Consider the following 22,835-nt stretch of genomic DNA (forward strand, 5'->3'; position numbering starts at 1 on the left):
TACATGGCCATGCTTCCTCAAGGGAACTCTACTAACACTTCTTGTCACATGCGCCATGAATAATACAACATTCCCTTTGCTTCGTCTCTCTCTCTCTCTCTCTCTCTCTCTAAGTACACGTGCACTTATCAAATCACACAATATTCACGCTATCATACACCGAAACACACACACACACACACACACTCACACACACACACACACACACACACACACACACACACACACACACACACACACACACACACAAAACGATATCAACACCTGCCCAGAGATGTTGATGGAAGGATCAGTGGGAGGGTGCTCAAGAAGGGAGCTCCAGCTATACAACATAGCAGTGGTGAGGTGGACGTCTGGCCCCCCTGCCACCCACACCCACGCCCGCTGCAGCACCCAGAATACTCCTCCCCATACAATTACACTTATCAGCACGCCGAGCCACACCTCACCTGAAAGTATTAGTGTTTCTGGAAAAGTATCTACAGTACTACACTATAATTCTGGCCGTGTGCGCGTGCGTGCGTGCGTGCATGCGTGTGTGTGTGTGTGTGTGTGTGTGTGTGTGTGTGTGTGTGGTACAATGCGGCTGTCAAGCCAATCATTCTTTTAATTTGTTGACTGAATTAGAGTACAGTATACCAAACAGTGTGTCATTTGATTCGTTACTTATCTCATTTATTATAAGTACTTGGATGCCTAATGCATTTTTGTTTAGATATGCATAGTATAGTTCCTGAGGAATATAGCGTTCTGGTAAAATAAGTAAATAAAACATTAGATTCACAGTGGTATCCTGTTTGTTCAGCTTCTGTGTTTCATTTCTTTCCTCCAAACACTTCATTTTTGGTGCCATTCTCCATTCTTTTTTGCCAGTTCACAACATAATTGGTTCAGTTATCGAACTGCAGTTAAGAAGAGGGATTATATGTCCTTCAGCCTGCGTCAGTATTGCTAACTATTTTGGCCATGTTACCGTATCACACGGTTTAGGCAGAGTTACTAGACAACATAAAGGAACAACTCATTACAGCTGATATCTCTTGTTACCTTTACGCTGAAGGTTATGTTTATGGTTCGGTTTGTTTGTCTTTCTGCTTCTCTTCTTCCTGGCATCATAGCAGTAAAATTCTGGATGGAACTACAGCAAATTATTTATAATGAAAGAATACCGCCCGCCGTGTAACACATGACTAAGCTTTGGACGGATAAAGTCAAAGATTAGTGTTACAAGTAACTAGTAAGCTCTCAGAGAGCGCATACCTCTGCAAATGTCACTGCCATTTAAAAGGATCCCAAACCGGATCCGGATCAACTCCAAAATTTATTCAACTCTTTCTTGGTCCATAGCCCACCATTCCTCAAAATTTTATTGAAATTCATGGAGAACTTTTGGAGATATTGTGTGGGATACTTCGGATCCAGATCCGTCCCCAAATTAAGTCATTTCTTCCTAGGCTGTTGGTTCACCCTTCCTTAAAATCTCATTGTAATCCGATCATAGCTTTTTGAGTAATCCCGGATCCAGTTCCATGGATTTAGGATCTGGATCCGCCCCAAAATTTAATTATTTCTTCCTTGGCCCATGGCCCACAATTCCACAAAAATTCATTAAAATCCGTTTATAACTTTTTGGGTAATCCTGTTAACAGACAGACAAACAGACAAACCAACCAACGGAGCAAAACTTAACCTCCATGGCGGAGGCCAATATACATACATACACACACACACACACACACACACACACACACTCATATCTATATCTATCTATCTATCTATCTATCTATCTATATATATAAATATATATATATATATATATATATATACATATATATAGTATATATATATGTGTGTGTGTGTGTGTGTGTGTGTGTGCGCGCGCGCGCTAAGGAGATTCGAAAGCATATGGTGATTTACAAAAGTGAAGCACCATATGTGTCTTCGCAAGTGAAGCACCCTGCGTTTGAAATTATTAGGGAGGTAGGGTGAAACATGGTATGGGACATGACTAGTGTTAGTCACGTTACATGTAAAATCCTTCGTAACCTGCAGCTAAGTTCCAACTAGGGCTTCACTATATTGAAGCACCATGCGTGTGGAAACCCTCTGTGTGTGACTGACTCACCCGGCGGCTCGAGAGATCCTCTCCAAGCTTAAAAGGTGGATTGCCCTGACTTATGTCTCCAATAACTCTTGTTGTGGAAAGAATTGAAGCAGGAGTTATTACCTTGAAAATTAGAAGGGCACTCAATGGAGCGCATCTCACCGACAAGGGCAACGTAATTTCATTAAGGGTTAGGTTTTCCCATCACTGATTGAGTTTCACAAAAAAGGTTTTCCGGATCCAGAATCTGTAATACGACCCAGATAGATCCCACAAGTTAATCGATTGGTACCCGGGACATGGGCTATCTACACACCAAATTTGGTCCAAATCTCTCTTTTAGTTTTTGAGGAATCCTGCTAACAGACCAACAAACCCACCAAAACAAACAGGCATGAAAACATACTTTTCTTGTCGGAAAGAACCAGACGATTTTTTTTTTTTCCCCTTCTGTATGAAGCCAGAGTGGTGAACATTAATGCATACATTTCACATATGGAAACCCGAAGAGCAGCCAAGTAATATGTTTTATGATAAGCAGCAGTGTAGCCATTTTTGCGTGGACCGATTGTTTTTACCTAGAATAGGTAGCATACGAAATGTGTATAAGGGATATGGAGACATTTTTCATGGAATGAAAAAAAAAAAATGAGGCAATACGAAATATGGAAGGACAGGGAACGATAATTTCTTAACAATAAGGAATTCGTTTAGAAACTGGTGTGAAAATGAAAACATTACAATGCTGAAGTAAGAAGAGATAAACTGCAATAACAAGTACTGTTTTAAAATCAAGAAAGATCAACAAGATATGATACTTTCTGTCTTATATAATATGGCTCTTATGCAAAGAACACAATGCACAGTACCTGAAAATGGCCTAATTAGTGCAAGATTCTGTGGGAGAAGAGTTGGTTTGAGTGAGATCACAGTCATTGGGTCCGAGGGGTAGTTCCGTACATAGTCTAGCATCATCATACGTTCAGGTGATGTGGCTGATATGGTGGTACAGTCTGCCTCCTCTCGCTGTAGCCGACCCATCATACCATCAAAAGAACCATTCTCTAATAACATCCCCCATACGCGGTTCGGTTCCTCATAGATGGTATATCTAGGGTGGGGAAGAAATAGCATGTTTTTAAAGGGAAATAAATCTGGGCACCACAAAAAAGGGGGGTCTGTTTCATTTTTCATAGGGAGGGACAAATGCTCAAGTTCTCTACCCACCTCCCCTTTTTTCCTTCTGCATAATAGAGTTGTTTCATCTGTATACACTCAATAAAGACAGTCAGATCAATATTTCCTGCTTCAAACTTTTCGTTATAAATAATTCCTCATTAAATTGTCTCCCAACACATGTTGCTGATAATTTGCAATAAATGTTGCATTTAGGTGCCTAGGGTTGACTCCGGAATTTCTAAGTACTTCCCACATGGTGTTCTGCCTATCTTGATTTAAGTGCTTCAGATATACACGAACGCTGTGGTGCAGGTCAGGGACGGCTTCTTCCCTTGTCACTGATGTAACTGACAGTGCACGTACCACAACTTCCCTGTTCCCTGAAAGGAGGATAGTAGACAGCAAGAGAGGAGCAACGTCAGCCTGCAGCCTACCGGTCTGATGACAAGATGAGCCTTGGATCACATAACATCACCGTGAATGCAGTACACATCTTCACATTCATAGCTCAGGAACATTTAGCCTGTTTTTCCACACGTTCTCTCTCGTCTTAAGTCTGCCCTTTCCTTCTTCATCTGACACCCTGGGAATCTCTTTCACCTCCCAGCTATAAATCTGCAGTGCACTTTCTCTATCACACGTATGTAAAGCATAAACCAGTATTCCTATATTTCATTAACTTATGTCTAATATTCAACTATCTTATTACAAAGTTAGTTAACAGGATCAGTAATCTATACATTAAATTGATGGACGAATGATCAGAGAAACTGGCTGTTATCAGAAAGAATGTGTGCGAAGTCTGATTATAATAAAAATGGTTTTCTAATTTTCCACTAGACACACCGTCATGTACTAAACGCACCTATAGCATTACCACTACACCAGTCATGAATGAGACAAGGCATTATAAGTATACCCAATATATTTTCTCAGTATGTGGAATGAGTAATGGTGTGCCTGGTTATTTTAAAGGATATCAGCATTAATAATCATTTGCACTGTTCAGAAACACATGCAGCTTAAATAACAACTAATACTGTATGATTCCTTCTCTTAAGGCAGGAATGAAAGACCGTATGATTCTTTTCTTCGATTTACAAAGTTAGAGATCTGTTGGCATTCTTACGTGAACTTTAACTTTTCAGCAAACATTCTATATAGACGAGCGTCCAGAGAATCCACTTCCTTCGTAGGAGACATTGGTTTGTCGCTGACCACCTCGTAGTCGGCGTAGGGGAAGTAACGAGCCGTCATCACTGTTAGCTCGTGGCCCTGCATGTTAAGTTCCTTCCCTGTTGCAAAGAGATACAATGATAGATAGACATGCATACACATATAGAAGGATAGACATAATATACTGATTAACAGCTCTGGGAAATGTGGTAAATATGAGTACTATACAACATCAAACTGAGAGAGAGAGAGAGAGAGAGAGAGAGAGAGAGAGAGAGAGAGAGAGAGAGAGAGAGAGAGAGAATCTGTAATAAGGCTAAATATCATGAAATATGTTGCATAGAACGTACCAAAACACTAACCATTTCCAAACAAAGACTTGTGATGATAAGCTTCTTGGGTGTCGGAGGTGTCAAAGTTCCATTTTAAGAGGAGGTAAACGTCTTGCTGTCCATCCTTGCAGTACAAACACCGTTGATACACATATACCCCCTGACCGACCACATCTGCTCATGAGTATACACACATTTGTATGAGCTGATAGATTTTATTACACACACACACACACACACACACACACACACACACACACACACACACACACACACATATGAATCCCTTGCTATATTTCTTTCCAAATTGGTGTGCTTTCACTTCGTTCCAGCCTCAGTGAGGCCTAAAGGAGAGTCGGCGCGTTATTTATTCTTTCCCTTTATTTTTTCCATTCGATGAAGTGCTTCTTTACTCATGCTTTCAAGGAGATTGACAAAACTACCAGTAAGTGCTTCAACTCGCAACATTATATAGGCGACAACGTAACTCTGGTAGCTTGTCATCCGGGATCAGGCAAACTGTCAGTCTCTAGCCACAAATTGAGATAATTTTGAGCATCCTAAATACTTATGCATACATGAGAACTGAGCTACGGTGGATTCCAAGGTAAGGGCCTCAACTGTCCCGTTAAGCAACAAGCAATCCGCCACAGCAGTGTGTATTGTGCTGCCTGGCTTTTACTAGTTTTAAAGTCGTCTCCAGCAAATGAGTTACCAAGTAGCAGCACCACTTACAGATATTCCACATGTATAGCACCAGCTAAAGAAGAATGGCTTTGATACCTGACTCTTCTTGGTCAAATGGGATGCTAAGTCATGCCCGACATACTGCTTCTTCACAAGATTCATGCATATGATTAGTTGGTACAACTGCATTTAATCCCTCTGATTGTCACGGAAGCTACAATAATCACTTTACTAGAGTCACACGATCTCTCCTCCTCGCAGTGACCAAAACAGGAGGGAACGTGGCACAATTTCGATGGCATCGGAACCACTCTTAAACCAATGTCTCAATTTTCTGCACAAGCTGAAAAAAAAAAAAAAAAATCGGTTTTAGGCTCGCACCGTCTTCTTTCTATTTATTACCAAACGTCTCAGTCCCGTAAGGGGTGGCCACAAACAAATCGCCTCCACGTCGCCCTGTCCAATGCCACTTCACTGCCTTGCTCCCAGTTCACACTGTCTTATTAGGAAAATATGCATCACAAATACCATTTGTAAACTTCAGGACTTGCACATCTCCTCCAAGCTACGTATAGGCGGCTTCTGTTCACCTGTTTATAGGAAATCCAGTCAGTCAAAAAACTAAATTTTGGTCAAGACACAGTTCAAACAATGGCCACCCATCGCCAGACTACCTGTTTCCAAAGCATCAGGCAATCATAGAAGTTGTCACTGCTGCCATACACAAACGTTTAACAGTCACTAACATGCTGAGCATTCCTCACTGCAGCCATCAACTATGGACCAAATCTTTTGTTGCTAAGGACAGATATCACCTCCAAACTACTCATTTTGCCGGAGGATCTCATACTCGGATGTTTCTCTTCCTACCTTCTTTCCATCATTCATAATTCCCCTTTCTCAAAGTACCAAGAATACCTGTCCTTTCATGAGTCTTTGACAACTTGCATCCTACCTAAGTGCCCAGACTCTCCAGTAACAAGATGTATATACTTTCATAGGTATCATATTCACTGTCTACATACGCATACGACAGCCTTCCCACCAGTATGTTTCTAAACACTGTGAGCATAGACTGAACCTGTCTGGATGTATCAAGCATTAGATAAGAAAATTGTCGTTACATCTGTGGTCGTTACCAAAAATAATTAACCAGAAAAAAAATAGTACACTGAAGATTTTATGGTGATTACTACTACCTCAACCATTACACTGTGAAGGGTGCACAATCTATGGAGTGCAATATTCCATCAGATTGGTTAAACTTCTCTAGGAGCGAGGCCTTGTAGCCTACTGGCAGCTGCGGGTCTAAAAGGTGTGAGAGCACCACATATGATATTGTTTCCTTCGGATTAACACACCCCGGCCCACTGCAGTGGTGGCGACAGAGAATTAATGCTGCCCTGATAGTTAACAAATATGTGCACCATGTAATATATGCAGAATATAAACTCTATAGAGGATATAGATGGTCTGTTTATAGATATATACTGTATTTCCTCTTGGCGTATAACCTTGATATTTAAAGACCAACACGTGAAAAAGGAAAGGAAAAAACTGTTTTTGCCACAAACAAGAGAAGAGTATATCAAGTCAAGGTTTTCCTCTTCAACCTCAGCAACGGCCCAGTAGCTTTTGACGCCAAGTAAGTGCTGTATCCCAGAGCAGAACACTGAAGCGACTGAAACACTTGAATGGTATACTGTACACTATTGTGGTGGCACCTCTCAGGAGTTTTCATTAGATAACGTGCTGTAATGAATTTGAAAGGCAGAATTCAGACTAAAAGCACCCAAGTATACCCTGCCTCGTTCCATCCTACTATACCTAACGGAAAACATATCCGTCAACGCATCCAGACCGGTCACACTCAAAGTAAAAGTTCATTCAAGACATTGCTCGTCAGGAATAACCACACAATGTTGCGTTTTCTTATATTGTACACCATTACAACAGGCATTTTGTGTCTGATTTTGCTACCATTGCCACACCACTCCACCAAGTAACTGAGATTATATCATGTTTCACTGAAAGCCACAGCATCATACATCAGGGTACGTTCACCACATTAAAGCTAGTGGTACAATCAAAGACAAAAGTCGTGCCCTGGTTTTGTCAGAAGATTAAATGTAGTACTTGAAACATAATGACAGCTCTATTACAGTTACATAATCATGGTTGGCTAGCCTGACTTCCTCAAGATTCATATCTGCCGCTGATGGGATGATGGTACAAATGAACCCAGAAAATTCTCGAAGCCTTAACACTGACTCGCGAGAATTACGAGTCCGAACTTCGAATAAGGGACGAAATGTGAATGGTCAGGCGATGATAGTCTGGACATTTCATCTTACACCTTACAAGACGTCAAACAGACCTACTATACATTGGTATGGAGAAGTCATGCATCAAGCATCCAACTGTTCGGGAGATGAGAGGTGGCATGATCTCTATTTACGGAAAGTGAATCCTAAACAGACAGCTAAAACATTTGGTCTGGGCAGAACCGTAATAAGTTGGTTTAGCCGAATTAGGGTCATCGTTCAGATCATCTCCCGTGTTACCACACGACTACAGGACCAGGAAATAGTCACTGCGATTGAGCAGCATCTGCAAGCAGTCCTTATGGGGTAAGACACTGCACTCAGAATGAAGCACACTAACAGGTGTGCAGAGACTTCCGTCGTCTGGTTTATGTGTTCGAATTCGTCAGTGGGATTCAGTTCGCCTCTCTCTCTCTCTCTCTGTCTCTCTGTCTCTCTCTCTCTAATATATATATATATATATATATATATATATATATATATAGATATATATATATATATATATATATATATATATATATATATATATCACAGTACAGTAACTTTGTCCTCATATGTAAAATAGTCAATTTTCTTTTACAACACTGCAAAATAATGACAATCCCAGCTCGTAATTATCAACCCATTTAGCTAATTTAAAAGTAAATAAAGATGGAGAACTGACTTCCCGGACAATAATTATTTGGCTAAATGAATTGCAAAGCTACTGCAGTGGCAATAAAAAAGAGGAAAAAATGAGAAACGCTTTACATATATTACACAGAAATAGCGGCCAGAATGACATAATATATAGATAGGTTTCGTTGAGTTACCAAGATTATAGCCTCGCATTCACAGGCTCGTCACCTGAAGCAAATGGCAACTCATGTCAGTGCTACCAACCGTCCATATGACACAAAGCAAAGCACACCAAAACTTTAGTCTTTCAGCAGATGTTTTCTCCGATTTCCACGGCACGACTTTCGACTCTGTACATACTCACCTCCTCATCGCATATCCAGAATACAATCTCCTGTTTCGGTTCTGTATGGATGAATGGGACGTAGGACTTGCTGACATTATGAAACAATGCTATGAAGAGAACACATCACATGAAAAATCGAACCTATAACGGGACACTAAACCACACAACATGAAGAACTGGGCATCTTTCACCTGCAAGCAGAGCACAGAACTTACAATCGCCAGGGGCACTAACATACATTACCATTGTCGTAATTACTCACAGTCATGAGCAACGCTCCCTTCAACATTAGAAACCCCTTGACCATCTTCATGTTCAGCCACCTATTCAACTCACGAGTCATCACAGATACAAATCCATCATATTAAAGCAGGATTCCCCGCTTCTCATGTCCAGTCATTTACAGGAAAAGCTTAATTTTTAACCAGTCATCCACTGACTGTCAGTCCTTCATCAGACATACCTATTGGGTTTTGTCATTTACAGTATGAATTTAAATGGTCATTGACGATATTCTTATCAGAACTTTCAGTTCATGTTGAAATTAAGGTTCGTCACCCTTCCCAATTGAGGTTGTGACCTTGTATCATCATCATCATCGTCATCATCATCATCATCATCATCCCTGCATTTCACACCTAACGATTGGGTGAGGTAGGGCCCAGAAAGTACAAAGAAAATGATAGGGAAAGAACAAAACAGCCTGTCAAATTACATACGCCACACTGACACCATTCATATCCTTAGAATCCTGATTCCATCTCATGGGGATAACGATCCTTATTTAAGTGCTTCACATTACCAGTCAGTTACAGGCAATTCCACCACGACAATCCTGTCACCATTGGAAAACATTAGTGACAAACCAGAGTCAAACACTAGCATACAAAATTCTTCTAGCAGTCCAGTCCCCTGTCAGATTCCTGCCGTCATTATCCTCCATATCTTTCTCGCACACACTGTTTTACATAATCTATCCATCTTCTTGGCGTACCGCTCCTCCTTCCCATTATCAGAGTTACGGTTCTCATGTACACGTTCATCATTATTCCATTCAGTCTTTCAAGTGGAACATACCATCTAACGATACCCTCTTTAACTCTAGTGTCCACAAACTTCCTTACTTACATTTTTCATGATTTACAATAGACGTTATCCTGTCCTCTCTCCACACCCTACACACGGTCTTCAGTCTCCCGATTTCCGGAATCAGCACCTTCTAGTGGCAGGTGATGATGACCATCACCCACTCACTTGACGGAGTGCTGCCAACTTCTTCCTTCACCTTTATCATTCTTTTTCTGTGTTTGCCCTCTTTTTTTTCTATTTCCCCCATCTTTCCTGTTACTTCTTATTAGTCTTTCCTTTTCAGGTGGCTTGACACTGAAAGAAATGACTAATGGTTTCCTGTAAGTCAAGACACCACTTACAACGCTGGATGGTAACCATATAACCAACCTACACATGTTCCTTACGTGTCAACAAGTGGGTAGGTGGAGGACTAGCACAACTCCCCGCAAAACAACTAGCTCAAAGACAAACGGTCACCCCCATTATGGCGTCTGGCTATAGATACATTGGTAGATCCTTTTTGGCTCTTACTCTTTTCCACATAACTTATAAGTTATATCCGTAACCACTTCAGTCCAATGATGTGTATCTCTTCCTGCTGCTGCTGTTTGCAGGAGATTTTCTTGAACCTAGGAGGAATTTCGAACTGGCGGGTTTTGTTATAGCTTTCATTAATCCCCTCACTATTAGAAGCATGTCTTATCTTTAATGAAACGCTGAGAACTCGGGCCCCAAGCTGCTAAGTATGCCTCCACCAAACTTTGTGCACGAATTCGCCATTCAACAACCATTACCTTCCTGACCTAATCAGTTCATCGCCCTTCAAACTGTATCACCGACAAAAGTTTGGTAGAAATCAGTTGATGGGTTCAGTAGATATCACTAGTTTTGGGGGTGTGCAGAGATGGAATGTATTGCCAGGAAATGTGACATGCGTACAGGTGAAGAACGCCGTGAAGCGTCTGAAAAATGGGAAAGCAGCTGGGGTTGATGAGGTGTACGGAAAGATGATTAAATGCAGTCGAAAGAGCGGAATGAAGAGCTGGTTGGAGATACCTAACAAGGCATGAATGAGTGAAACTGTGCCAGCAGAGTGGAAAAAAGGCTGTGATTGTACCCCTGTACAAAGAAAAAAAAAGTTAAGCGGAGTGAAAGAATATAATGGCATAAGTTTATTTCGTGTTGTAGGGATGGTATATGGAAGAATTGTTATAGAGATGGTAAGAGAGATATCAGAAGTCCTAGTTAGTGATTAACAGGGTGGCTTTAGGAGTGACAGAGGATGTGTGGATCAGATATTTGTAATAAGACAGATAGTGAAGAAGGCTTGTGAGAAGAGTTGCAAGGTGTTTATGGTATTTATGGATCTGTAAAAAGCATACGACAAGGTAGACAGAGAAGGATTGTGGAAGGTTTTGCGCATGTACGGTGTAGATGGTAAGCTGCTAGGTGCCGTCAAGAGTTTTTATCATGGCAGTGAGGCGTGTGTAAAGATAATTGAGCATCTATGTGAATGGTTCACGATGGGGCATGCGACAATGATGTGTGATGTCCCCATGGTTGTTCAATATATATATATATATATATATATATATATATATATATATATATATATATATATATATATATATATATATATATATATATATATATATATATTTGCAGATGATACTGTGTTGTTGAGTGAAGACGAAGGGGAGCTGCAAGGCTTGGTGGATGAGTTTAAGAGAGTATGTAAGAAACGGAACCTAAAGGTGAATGTAGGGAAGAGTAAAGTGATGGTCTTTGAGAGAGGTGAAGTTAGTGAATGTACAACGAGGTTAGATGGTGAGGAATTGGAAAATGTGAGTACGTTTAAGTATTTGGGTAGTGTGATGAGTAAGGATGGAGGTTTGGAGGGTGAAGTGCTTGAAAGGGTACAGCAGGGAAGAAAGGTTGCTGGTTCCTTGAAAGCAGTGATAAGAAACAGGGAAGTGAGCATGGAAGTGAAAAAGTTACTACATGACAGTATTGTGATACCAACTCTAACGTACGGAAGTGAAGCTTGGACATTGTTGGAAGGACACAAGTCAAGAGTGAGAGCAGTGGAAATGAGTTATTTAAGAGGAGCCTGTGGAGTCACGTGGAGAGACAGGCTGACGAATGAGGATATAAAGGAGCGTTGTGGTGTGGATGTGGATGTGATAGGAAGCGTTATGAGGAACACACTGAGGTGGTTTGGCCATGTAGAGAGGATGGAGGGTGAAAGACTGACGAAGAGAGTGTATGTGAGCGAGGTGGAGGGGGGAAGAGGGAGGGGGAGGCCGAGGATGAGATGGAGGGATGGGGTGGAGAGGTATATGAGAGAGGGGGTGTGAGTTGGGAGCGGGGCAGTGAAATGGCGGGGGACAGGGCGACTTGGAGGCGATTTGTTTGTGGCCACCCCAAACGGGATTGAGGCGTCTGGCAATAGATAGATAGATAGATATATATATATATATATATATATATATATATATATATATATATATATATATATATATATATATATATATATATATTTATTTATGCGAGGAAGAAGGAACCAAAGGCCATGAGCCTGCAGTAACAGTTCCCTCCAAGAGAAAAACAAAATACAATATAGAGCCAAATTCAAGATCCGATCATTTTGAGATGCCTGGACACACTGCGTTTGAAAGACTGGAGATCATAGGCAGCAGGAAATACAGACAGAGGGAGACAGTTCCAGAGCTGACCTGTTGCATAAATGAAAGACTGGGAGTAATGGTTAATTCTTGCATTAGAGAGTTGGACAGAAAAAGGATGAGAGTTTGCTGCCAGACGGGTGCTACGCGCCCGTCGTAGAGGTGGAGGAATGCAAGCAGACAGTTCAGAGGAGCAGTGACCATTAAAGTAGCGATAGAAAAGAGATAAAGATGCAACAGTGCGGCGAAGAGACAGAGGTTGAAGGGAGTCAGTAAGAGGAGGAGAGTTAATGAGACGAAAAGCCTTTGACTCCACCCTATTGAGAAGAGCTGTATGTGGGGAGCCTCCCCACACATGAGAGTTATACTCCACACAGGGGCGGATAAAACCCCTGGATAGAGTCAACAATTGCGCAGGGGTAAAGAAAGAGCGGAGTCGGCTTAGCACACCCAATCTCTTGGAAGCAGATTTTACAAGAGATGTAATATGATCTTTCCAAGATAAGTCCCGAGTATATGAAACCCCAAGCATGTTCAAGGATGATGCAGGATTAAGCTGAATATTATTAAACATTAGTGGGTATACCTGTGGAAGATTTTGTCGGGTTGATAGGTGTAAGAACTGAGTCTTAGATGCATTAAAGACAACCATATTATTTTTACCCCAGTCAGAGATACGAGCCAAGTCAGACATTAGGTGTGCCATAGCCTCATCCCTTGTTTGTTGAAGTAACTGTTGAGATGGGCGTTGCGGGAACCGAATGGAAAGGTGAAGGGTGGAGTCATCAGCGTATGAGTGGATAGGGTTAGATGTACAGCTTAGAAGATCATTGATGAATAAAAGGAAGAGAGTTGGTGATAGGAGAGAGCCCTGAGGAACACCACTGTTGATAGATCTAGGAGAAGAACGATGGCCGTCTACAACAGCGGCTATAGAACAACCAGAAAGGAAGCTAGCGATGAAGGCACAGATAGAAGGATAGAAACCGTAGGAGGGCAGTTTGGAAATTAAAGATTTATGCCAGACTCGATCGAAAGCCTTTGAGATGTCAAGTGCAATGGCAAAGCTTTCGCCAAAGTCCCGAAAGGAGGATGACCAGGAGTCTGAAAGGTAGGTGAGAAGATCGCCAGTGGAGCGTCATTGACGGAACCCATACTGACGATCGGAAAGAAGGTTGTGATAGGAAAGATGCCTTAAAATTTTTCTATTAAGAATTGACTCGAAAACTTTTGAAATACAGGACGTTAAAGCAATTGGACGATAGTTCGAGGGTTGGGAGTGGTCACCCTTCTTTGGGACTGGCTGAATGAGAGCAAACTTCCAGCAAGAAGGAAAGGAACAAGTTGACAGACAAAGACGAAAGAGTTTGCCTAGGCAGGGTGTAAGCACAGAAGCACAGTTCTTGAGAACAACAGGAGGGACCCCATCAGGCCCATATGCCTTGTTAGTACTGAGGCCAGTGATGGCAGAAAATACTTCAACTGAAGAAATTTTAATGTCAGCCATGAGGAAGTCAGAGGGGGGAAGTGATGGAGGAACAGCACCAGAATCGTGTAAGGTAGAATTGGAGGAGAAAGTCTCTGCGAAGAGATCTGCTTTATCAGTAAAAGAAATAGCTACAGAACCATCAGAGTAGAAAAGAGGAGGGAAGGATGATGAGGTAAAGTTGTTAGAAAAGATTTTTGGCAAGATATATATATATATATATATATATATATATATATATATATATATATATATATATATATATATGGATGGATGGGGTGATGAAAGAAGTAAAAACAAGAGTAGTGGAGAGAGGGATGACGTTGGTACTAATTGGAGATGGATGGAATATCTCAAATCTGTTGTATGCTGATGATGCAGTGCTACTTGCAATTTCTGGACAGGAGCCTGGTAGACTAGTGGAGAGTTTATGATGTTTATGAGCGTTGTTCCCTGAGAGTGAATGTAGACAAGAGTAAATGATGGTAATCGAGAGAGAAAATGACCCCCAGCGTGATGTTACAGTGAAAGAAGAAAGACTGGAATTGGTGAGAGAATTCAAATACCTGGTTACAGTGACAGAAAAGATATTAATGATGATAATAATAATAGTAATAAAAAATAGAAAAAATAATAATTAACTGAAAGAAAATAATAATAATAACAAGTGATCGTGGGCCCTTCCGGCCCCTCGGACTTGCTCCTGCAGAGGGCTCTCGCGTTTATGTGTTGTTCTAGTGTAACGTCGTCACTTGGATTTTTTGCAGCTAATCAATTGATCGTGTTATTTGCAGCTTCGGGAATGGAACCCAGTTTATTTTAATTCTACCTCTAGGCAAAAAATTGTACAGAGATCCTATGCCGGGCTTCGGGAGCAGCGTTTTGTGGTTAGTGTGATCGCTCATTAAATATAAGTTTTTCAATCGTGATGAGACAAGGTTTTTTTCACATCAGCGATTTTTTTGCGATTTTTGTGCCAATTTTGGTGCGATTTGAATGTGTAGTTTCGGCTGCCCAAAACACACACACACACACACACACACACACGCGCGGCTACTGCTATAGTATATTAGATTAGAAAACTATAATCAGACCAAAGAACAATTTTGATAACTTTCCATTTCCTATTGTATTCAACCCTGTGCCATTTGTAAGTCTCATGGTAGGTCAGGTAAGTATTAGTCAGCCTTGGTAACGCAATAATACTGCAACAACAAAGCAAAATGCATGGTTGTCTATACATCATTACCTCATAGACTAATGATTCAGTCTAGATTAAATTAAGCACTGCATTCAGGCCATGTCCTAGGTAAATGGAAAAAAAAAAATCAGCCCTCTAACTTAAGTGGTTCTTGAGTTCTCAGAGTCACATTTTTCCGGATCCCATCCGGGTTCCGGTAGTCGGATCAGGAAAATTTTGATCAGGTAAAGTGGCCAACCAGTACTATAATATGACAAAGAATAAAGGCTGTGGGCTCAAATGATATGCGAATGGCAGCGATTTAGATCTTCCCAAGAAAAAGAATAATAGTGAGAAAAATTAGAAAACTTCCCTGTGTACCGGTATTTAATATAAGAACAATGATAATAATAATGGTATCGCACCCACTCACGCACACGCGGACGGACAGCCCAATTCTTTAATGCCTCATCTACCATAGGGGGGCAGAGGCATAATAAAATCATCTGTGAGCAGCAAGGACAATATGGCAAAATACGTCATGGGATTGATGGGATTAATAAACCATTGACCTACATCTAACAGACTCAGGGATTACGTAAGTCCAAGTGTTTTAGTCAGTTCCTTACTATTAACGTTACCATATTGCTGAATTCCTGGCTGCAGCATATGAGATACAGGAGGAGGGATGGCGAGGTAGAGTGCGTGCAGGGTGTTGCGGAATGTGTGGTGAAGGAGGAATTGTTTTGCTTCAGATATCCCACCAACCACCAACACTCGCGTCTCGGGCAGCTTTCGTAATCCAGCCTCCTCAAGCGCACTGAGATAAGGATTCATATTAGTAAAGCTACTGTGTGTGTTAATCAAACCTCTCTCTCTCTCTCTCTCTCTCTCTCTCTCTCTCTCTCTCTCTCTCACACACACACACACACACACACACACACACACACACATCAGTGAATGGTGCATTTGATAGAGGCTGAGTTATTTTTTTTAATGTCTCCAGTACATTCTACCATGTTGTGGAGATCATCCTGTATTTGTTCATATTTTTTCATCCAAACCATTGTGCTATATGGTGTCATTTATAAATAATTTCTTCTCAGGTTCACTTGTGACTTAGTGTACTTGTTTCTTGGGCAAATAGAGACTTTTTATTTTATTTTATTTAGACCTTTTGTAGCATTTCTTGGGGAGAGGTGTCATAGGTCAAATCATACAAATACGTGAAATCGTGCATTGTTAATCTTTAGAGATTGCTAACGTATGCGAAAAGACCATGTATTGCTATAATACCAACTCTCTTTCGTTTATCACAAACTGTCTTTCATTTATTCATTAATGATCTAAGCTGTACATCTAACCCTATCCACTCGTATGCTGATGATTCCACCCTTCATCACTCCATTTGTTTCCGCAACGTCCATCTCAGCAGTTACTTCAACAAACAAGGGATGAGGCTATGGCACACCTAATGTCTAACTTGGCTCGTGTCTCTGACTGGGGTAAAAATAATCTTGTTGTTTTTTAATGCATCAAAGACTCAGTTTTTACACCTATCAACCCGTCAAAATCTTCCACAGGAGTACCCACTAATATTTAATAATTTCCAGCCCAATCCTGGGTCATCCATGAACATCCTTGGGGTATCATTCACCCGGGACTTATCTTGGAAAGATCATATTGCATCTCTTGTAAAATCTGCTTCCAAGAGATTAGGTGTGTTAAACCGACTCCATGACTTCTTTACCCCTGCACAGCTGTTGACTTCATACACGGGTGTCATTCGCCCCTGTTTAGAGTACAGCTCTCATGTGTGGGGAGGCTCCCCACATACAGCTCTTCTCAATTGTCCACTGGAGTCAAAGCCTTTTCATCTCATCAAATCTCCTTCTCTTTTTGGCTCCCTTCAACCTCTGTCTCTTCACCGCACTGTTGCATCTTTATCTCTTTTCTATTGCTACTTCAATGGTCACTGGTCCTCTGAACTGTCTGCTTCCATCCCTCCACCTCTACAACAAGTGCGGAGCACCTGTCTAGGAACACTCTCATCCCTTTTCTGTACAACTCTAATGCAACGGGTCAACTCTGGAACTGTCTTCCTCTGTCTGTATTTCCTACTATCTATGATCTCCAGTCTTTCAAACGCAGTGTGTCCAGGCATCTCGAAATGAACAGATCTTAAATTTGGCTCACTCTTGTAATTTTTTTTTTTTTTGGGGAAGGAACTGTTTTGCGGGCTTATCATTTGGGTCCTTCTTCCTCGCGTAAAAAAACAAAAAACATGAGGTGCTACCCAAAAGTTCCAATTATTTGAACAGAGGGAGCCAACCATTTGCAGTTTTGCCTTTTGCCACTAGGAGGAGTCAGCAGCACCCCTTGTGGATCAGTATGGCCCCGACCGTGTCTGTCAGCGGACGTGTTGTTGAGCTACGCTTACCAGGGGTGGATCAAATACAATTGTATTTGTATTTGAATTGTATTTAAATACGTTTTCAATGTATTTGTATTTGTAATTGTATTTTGGCACCCAGAAAAAAAGGTATTCGGTATTTGTATTTGTATACAAAGCTTCAAAATTCTGAGGCACTTTGCCAAGAGCATTCTAGGCTGCTGTGCAACGTCGGCACCTTCTGAGGGAGTGTTTAGCAAGTTGGGTCCAGAAATCTTCCGGCCATTAATGATGATACATTGTAATTCTGATATGCAGGTGTTAGGTTTGCATTTTTGAACCTGGAAAAAAATGTATTTGTATTTGTAATTTTACATATTAATTTCAGAAATATTTGTATTTATATTTGTATTTTTGAATTAAGGAATAAAAGTATTTGTATTTGTATTTTTGCATCATAATGTCACAAGTATTTGTAATTGACCTCTAATAAGTCAGAATTTTATCCAACCCTGAAGCTTACTATTGTAAGGTGGTGTGTAGGCGGTTTGGCAGTTTTGCAATGGCGGACCAACGGCGCAGCAATGTGAAGTTGATGTTGATCGTTTTCTTCGATATCCAAGGGATTTTTCACAAGGAAATCGTCCCACCCAGTCAATCTGTCAGCGGAAAGTTTTACTGTGAAGTTTTGCAGTGTCTGAGGGACAACGTTCGCTACAAACGTCCAGTACGGGTTCCGTCAGGGACGCTCCACTGGCGATCTTCTCACCTACCTTTCAGACTCCTGGTCATTCTCCTTTCGGGACTTTGGCGAAAGCTTTGCCATTGCACTTGACATCTCAAAGGCTTTCGATCGAGTCTGGCATAAATCTTTAATTTCCAAACTGCCCTCCTACGGTTTCTATCCTTCTATCTGTGCCTTCATCACTAGCTTCCTTTCTATCGTTCTATAGCCGCTGTTGTAGACGGCCATCGTTCTTCTCCTAGATCCATCAACAGTGGTGTTCCTCAAGGCTCTGTCCTATCACCAACTCTCTTCCTTTTATTCATCATTGATCTTCTAAGCTGTACATATAACCCTATCCACTCATACGCTGATGACTCCACCCTTCACCTTTCCATTCGGTTCCCGCAACGCCCATCTCAACAGTTACTTCAACAAACAAGGGATGAGGCTATGGCACACCTAATGTCTGACTTGGCTCGTATCTCTGACTGGGGTAAAAATAATATGGTTGTTTTTAATGCATCTAAGACTCAGTTCTTACACCTATCAACCTGACAAAATCTTCCACAGGTATACCCACTAATGTTTAATAACATTCAGCTTAATCCTGCATCTTCCTTGAACATGCTTGGGGTTTCATTTACTCGGGACTTATCTTGGAAAGATCATATTACATCTCTTGTAAAATCTGCTTCCAAGAGATTGGGTGTGCTAAGCCGACTCTGCTCTTTCTTTACCCCTGCACAATTGTTGACTCTATACAGGGGTTTTATCTGCCCCTGTGTGGAGTACAACTCTCATGTGTGGAGAGGCTCCCCACATACAGCTCTTCTCAATAGGGTGGAGTCAAAGGCTTTTCGTCTCATTAACTCCCCTCCTCTTACTGAGTCCATTCAACCTCTGTCTCTTCGCCGCACTGTTGCATCTTTATCTCTTTTCTATCGCTACTTTAATGGTCACTGCTCCTCTGAACTGTCTGCTTCCATTCCTCCACCTCTACGACGGGCGCGTAGCACCCGTCTGGCAGCAAACTCTCATCCCTTTTCTGTCCAACTCTCTAATGCAAGAGTTAACCGTTACTCCCAGTCTTTCATTTATGCAACAGGTCAGCTCTGGAACTGTCTCCCTCTGTCTGCATTTCCTGCTGCCTATGATCTCCAGTCTTTCAAACGCAGTGTATCCAGGCATCTCAAAATGATCGGATCTTGAATTTGGCTCTCTATTGTATTTTGTTTTTCTCTTGGAGGGAACTGTTTGCTGGCTCGGGGCCTTTGGTTCCTTCTTCCTCGCATAAAAAAAAAAAAAAAAAGGAACAGTGGAAGAACAAGGACTGGGTCCTGCATCAAGACAATGCCCGCTCCCACACATGAACTGTTGTCCAGCAGTTCCTGGCTTCCACTAACACGGTAGTCATTCCCCACCCACCCTATTCACCTGACCTTGTCCCCTACGACTTTTTCCTGTTTCCCAAGCTGAAATTATGACTGAAAGGGCGTCGATTTGACAAGATGGTGGAAATCCAGACAGAATCGCAAGAGGTGCTCAAGACCGTCAATTCAAAGGTGACTACTGTATGAGAACTTTTTTGTGTGTGTGTGTGTCCGACTCTGGGCATACTAGGACGTACGGTAACTTATTATCCTACAATATTCAAATTACTGGAACTTTTGGGTAGCACTTCGTGTGTGTGTATATATATATATATATATATATATATATATATATATATATATATATATATATATATATATATATATATATATATATATATATATACATATATATAAGCATATCTTGCTTAAATTTTCCTTATTCACTTACATCAGAGTGGACAGATCATTAGCCTTTTCCTCGACCCTCGTGAAAGGCAATATATCGGACCACCTTGTTTTAGCACAATACTTTTTTTTAATCAGTAATTTTTTCATTCCGTTAATACCGTACGTTTTCTATTTCAGTAGCCTGCCATCTCAGACAAGTAATAAGGATATCCCTTAAATTATTCTTTTCAGTAGCATTACGGCGAGCTAGTGTTTCTATTGTCCTTATTATGAATACTTCATTAATTTGGCCACCAAGTAGCTAAACGGTGCTTTCTAAAATACTAATATTATGTGATCTTTCACCATGATTGCAAACTCAGGTCAAATTATTTTGACGTGTGTAAGGCCATTACTCCTACGAGACGTATATTGATATCAGTGGGAGGAATGGTTCCAATGTTCTCATTTCTGAGCTCCATATACTGTACAGTACTGGATGAAATGGCGTGTCTGTCTTCTGCATTTCTTTCTGTCGTCAAATTCACCCAAACAAATTTGACGAATCTAAATCTCATCCTGTCAGGTAACAAAGATGAGAAATACAATTTTCACTAAAGACTATGATCAGCCGTGTTTATAACTCAATCAATATGACCTTCCTGTAAAATAACTGAGTATAAATCTTTTTTTTTTTTTTTTTTTTTTTGTTGTTGAGGGAAGGTGGGGGAGATGATGTAAAAATAAGCAGGAACAAATTTGTTCTGAAGTGACTGAAAGCAAAACTTGTCACAAGACTGAGTCAAACTTTCACAAACACACATAACTGAGTAACAAAGTATGGTGTTGTTTTGTTCGTACTTCCCGTAGCGCTGCCTTGAATTTACTAAATATAATTATGTGAAGAAACCTAAGTTTCCTTTCCTTTTAGTAACTGAAAATTCTCTGATAAGAACTGGCGCTTTTGAGAAACGAAAACCATATTTTTGTGCATCCGCCCACCTATGGTGGAGGAGGCATTAAGTGATTCGTTTGTCCATCAGTGCGAGCGTTCGTGCGTGCGCGCGTCCGTGCTTCTGTAACACTGTTGTGGACACGATTTCTCCTGAACCCAACGGTAGATTTCAGTGATGCAGTATGAGATGATGAAATCATTAGGTCAGCTAGGTCAAGGGATTAAATGTCAAGGTCATATTGGATCAACTGGTTTATCTTGTGGGTGCAATGACCTCGTGAAACCCTCGACGGATTTCGACCAAACCTTTGCTAATGATAATGTACGAAGGTGCAATGAACTGACTAGGTCAGGAAGCTCAAGGGATCAATGGTCAAGATCATATGGGTGTGGGGACTATATCTCATGATTACCCTAGACGGATATCGACCTAAGTTTTTGTCAGTGATACATTATGAAAGGGTGATGAACTGATTACAGTAGTTCAGCAAGGCCAAGAGGTCAAACTTCAAGATCTTATGGGTTTGGGCGCAATATCTCATGAACTCCTTGACGTATTTCGACCAGACTTTTGACAGTGATACAGCATGAAGGGACGATGAAATGATTAGGTCAGCAAGGTCATGGAGGTTGTATGGCGTGTCCGTGCGCAAGGCTTGACACATACATACCGAGCAATGCGTTACTTTGACAACTCAGGGCCCAAGTTCTCGGCGATTCGTTATTATTATGCTTCGCCATATATATGGTGAAGCTTATTGTTACCTCGCCCAGACGGAGTCCGGCGAGGTATTGTTTTTGTCAAGTTTCTGTGTTTCTTTGTTTCTCGGTTTGTTAGCAACATTACGGATAAACGGCCGAATGAAATTACATGAAACTTTCAAGATATGTGGGCACTCGTCCCAAAAAAAAGTGATTAAATTTTGGAGGCAATTAATTGACCCTGAAAGGTCAAAATCAAGGTTACGATGTTTCAGATGGCTATAACTTGAATGCGGTTGAAGATAGATATTTTTACTATTATCATTATAGAGGAACTCCCATATGGGTTTTCATTTGGCACCAAGACCTTTGACCTTGAGTGACCTTGAAAAGTCAAACTCAAAGTCACGAATATTCAGGGAGCTATAACTTGAAACTGGTTGCAGATAGATATTTACTATTATCCTAACATAGGATGTCCCAGAATGACTTTTCATTGCTACCATGACGTTTGACTTTAAGTGACCTTGAGAGGTCAAACTCAAGGTCACTGTTATTCAGGGGACTACATGTTGAAACTGGGTGAAGATTGTTCTTTACTCTTATCGACACAGGAAGTTGCATATGGGTTATTAGTTGGTACCATGACCTTTGACCTTAAGTGACCTTGAACTGTCAAATTCAAGGTCACAGATATTCAGGGTGCTATAACTCGAAACTGGTTGAAGATATTTGCTATTATCAAGCTATAGGAAGTCTCATATGGGCTTTCATTTGGCATCTTGACCTTTGAACTTGAGTGACCTTGAAAGATCAAGTGCAAGAGCACAGATTTTCAAAGGCTTATAACTAGAAAAAGGTTGAAAATAGAATAGCTGCTTTTGTGCGAGGTTTGTTGTGCCTGGCACCACTTATTGCTATGCTGTTTTGTTTCATGTGTTGTTTTTCCTATGTGTGTTGCTTGCTGTGTTGTTCCTTGCTATGTTGTGTTGTTTTCCTTTATACTCTATGAAATGTATTATGACAATATGCCTATTTTCTGCTTTTTACGTTTTCAATCACAACATGGCAACAAAACGTAGGAAGGTGGATTCTGAACGTGGAGTATTCCA

At 41.0% G+C, this 22,835-nt stretch overlaps 1 protein-coding gene across 1 annotated transcript in view; it reads right to left on the minus strand.

Moving 5' to 3' along the window:
• LOC145397130 (glutamate receptor ionotropic, delta-1-like) overlaps positions 1 to 22,835 on the minus strand; it is a 41,854-nt gene that overhangs the window by 12,227 nt on the left and 6,792 nt on the right. Inside the window, exons 3-6 of the mRNA XM_080270329.1 lie at positions 15,829 to 16,007; positions 4,413 to 4,578; positions 2,974 to 3,215; positions 265 to 449 (exon numbers count right to left, since the gene is read on the minus strand). Coding sequence (XP_080126455.1) covers positions 265 to 449; positions 2,974 to 3,215; positions 4,413 to 4,578; positions 15,829 to 16,007 — 772 coding nt within the window. The remainder of the gene's footprint in view (positions 1 to 264; positions 450 to 2,973; positions 3,216 to 4,412; positions 4,579 to 15,828; positions 16,008 to 22,835) is intronic.

This window comes from Coenobita brevimanus, chromosome 40 (assembly GCF_032717465.1).
Source record: "Coenobita brevimanus isolate Jiangsu-jjx chromosome 40, ASM3271746v2, whole genome shotgun sequence".
In the NCBI taxonomy this organism is placed as follows: Eukaryota; Metazoa; Arthropoda; class Malacostraca; order Decapoda; family Coenobitidae; genus Coenobita; species Coenobita brevimanus.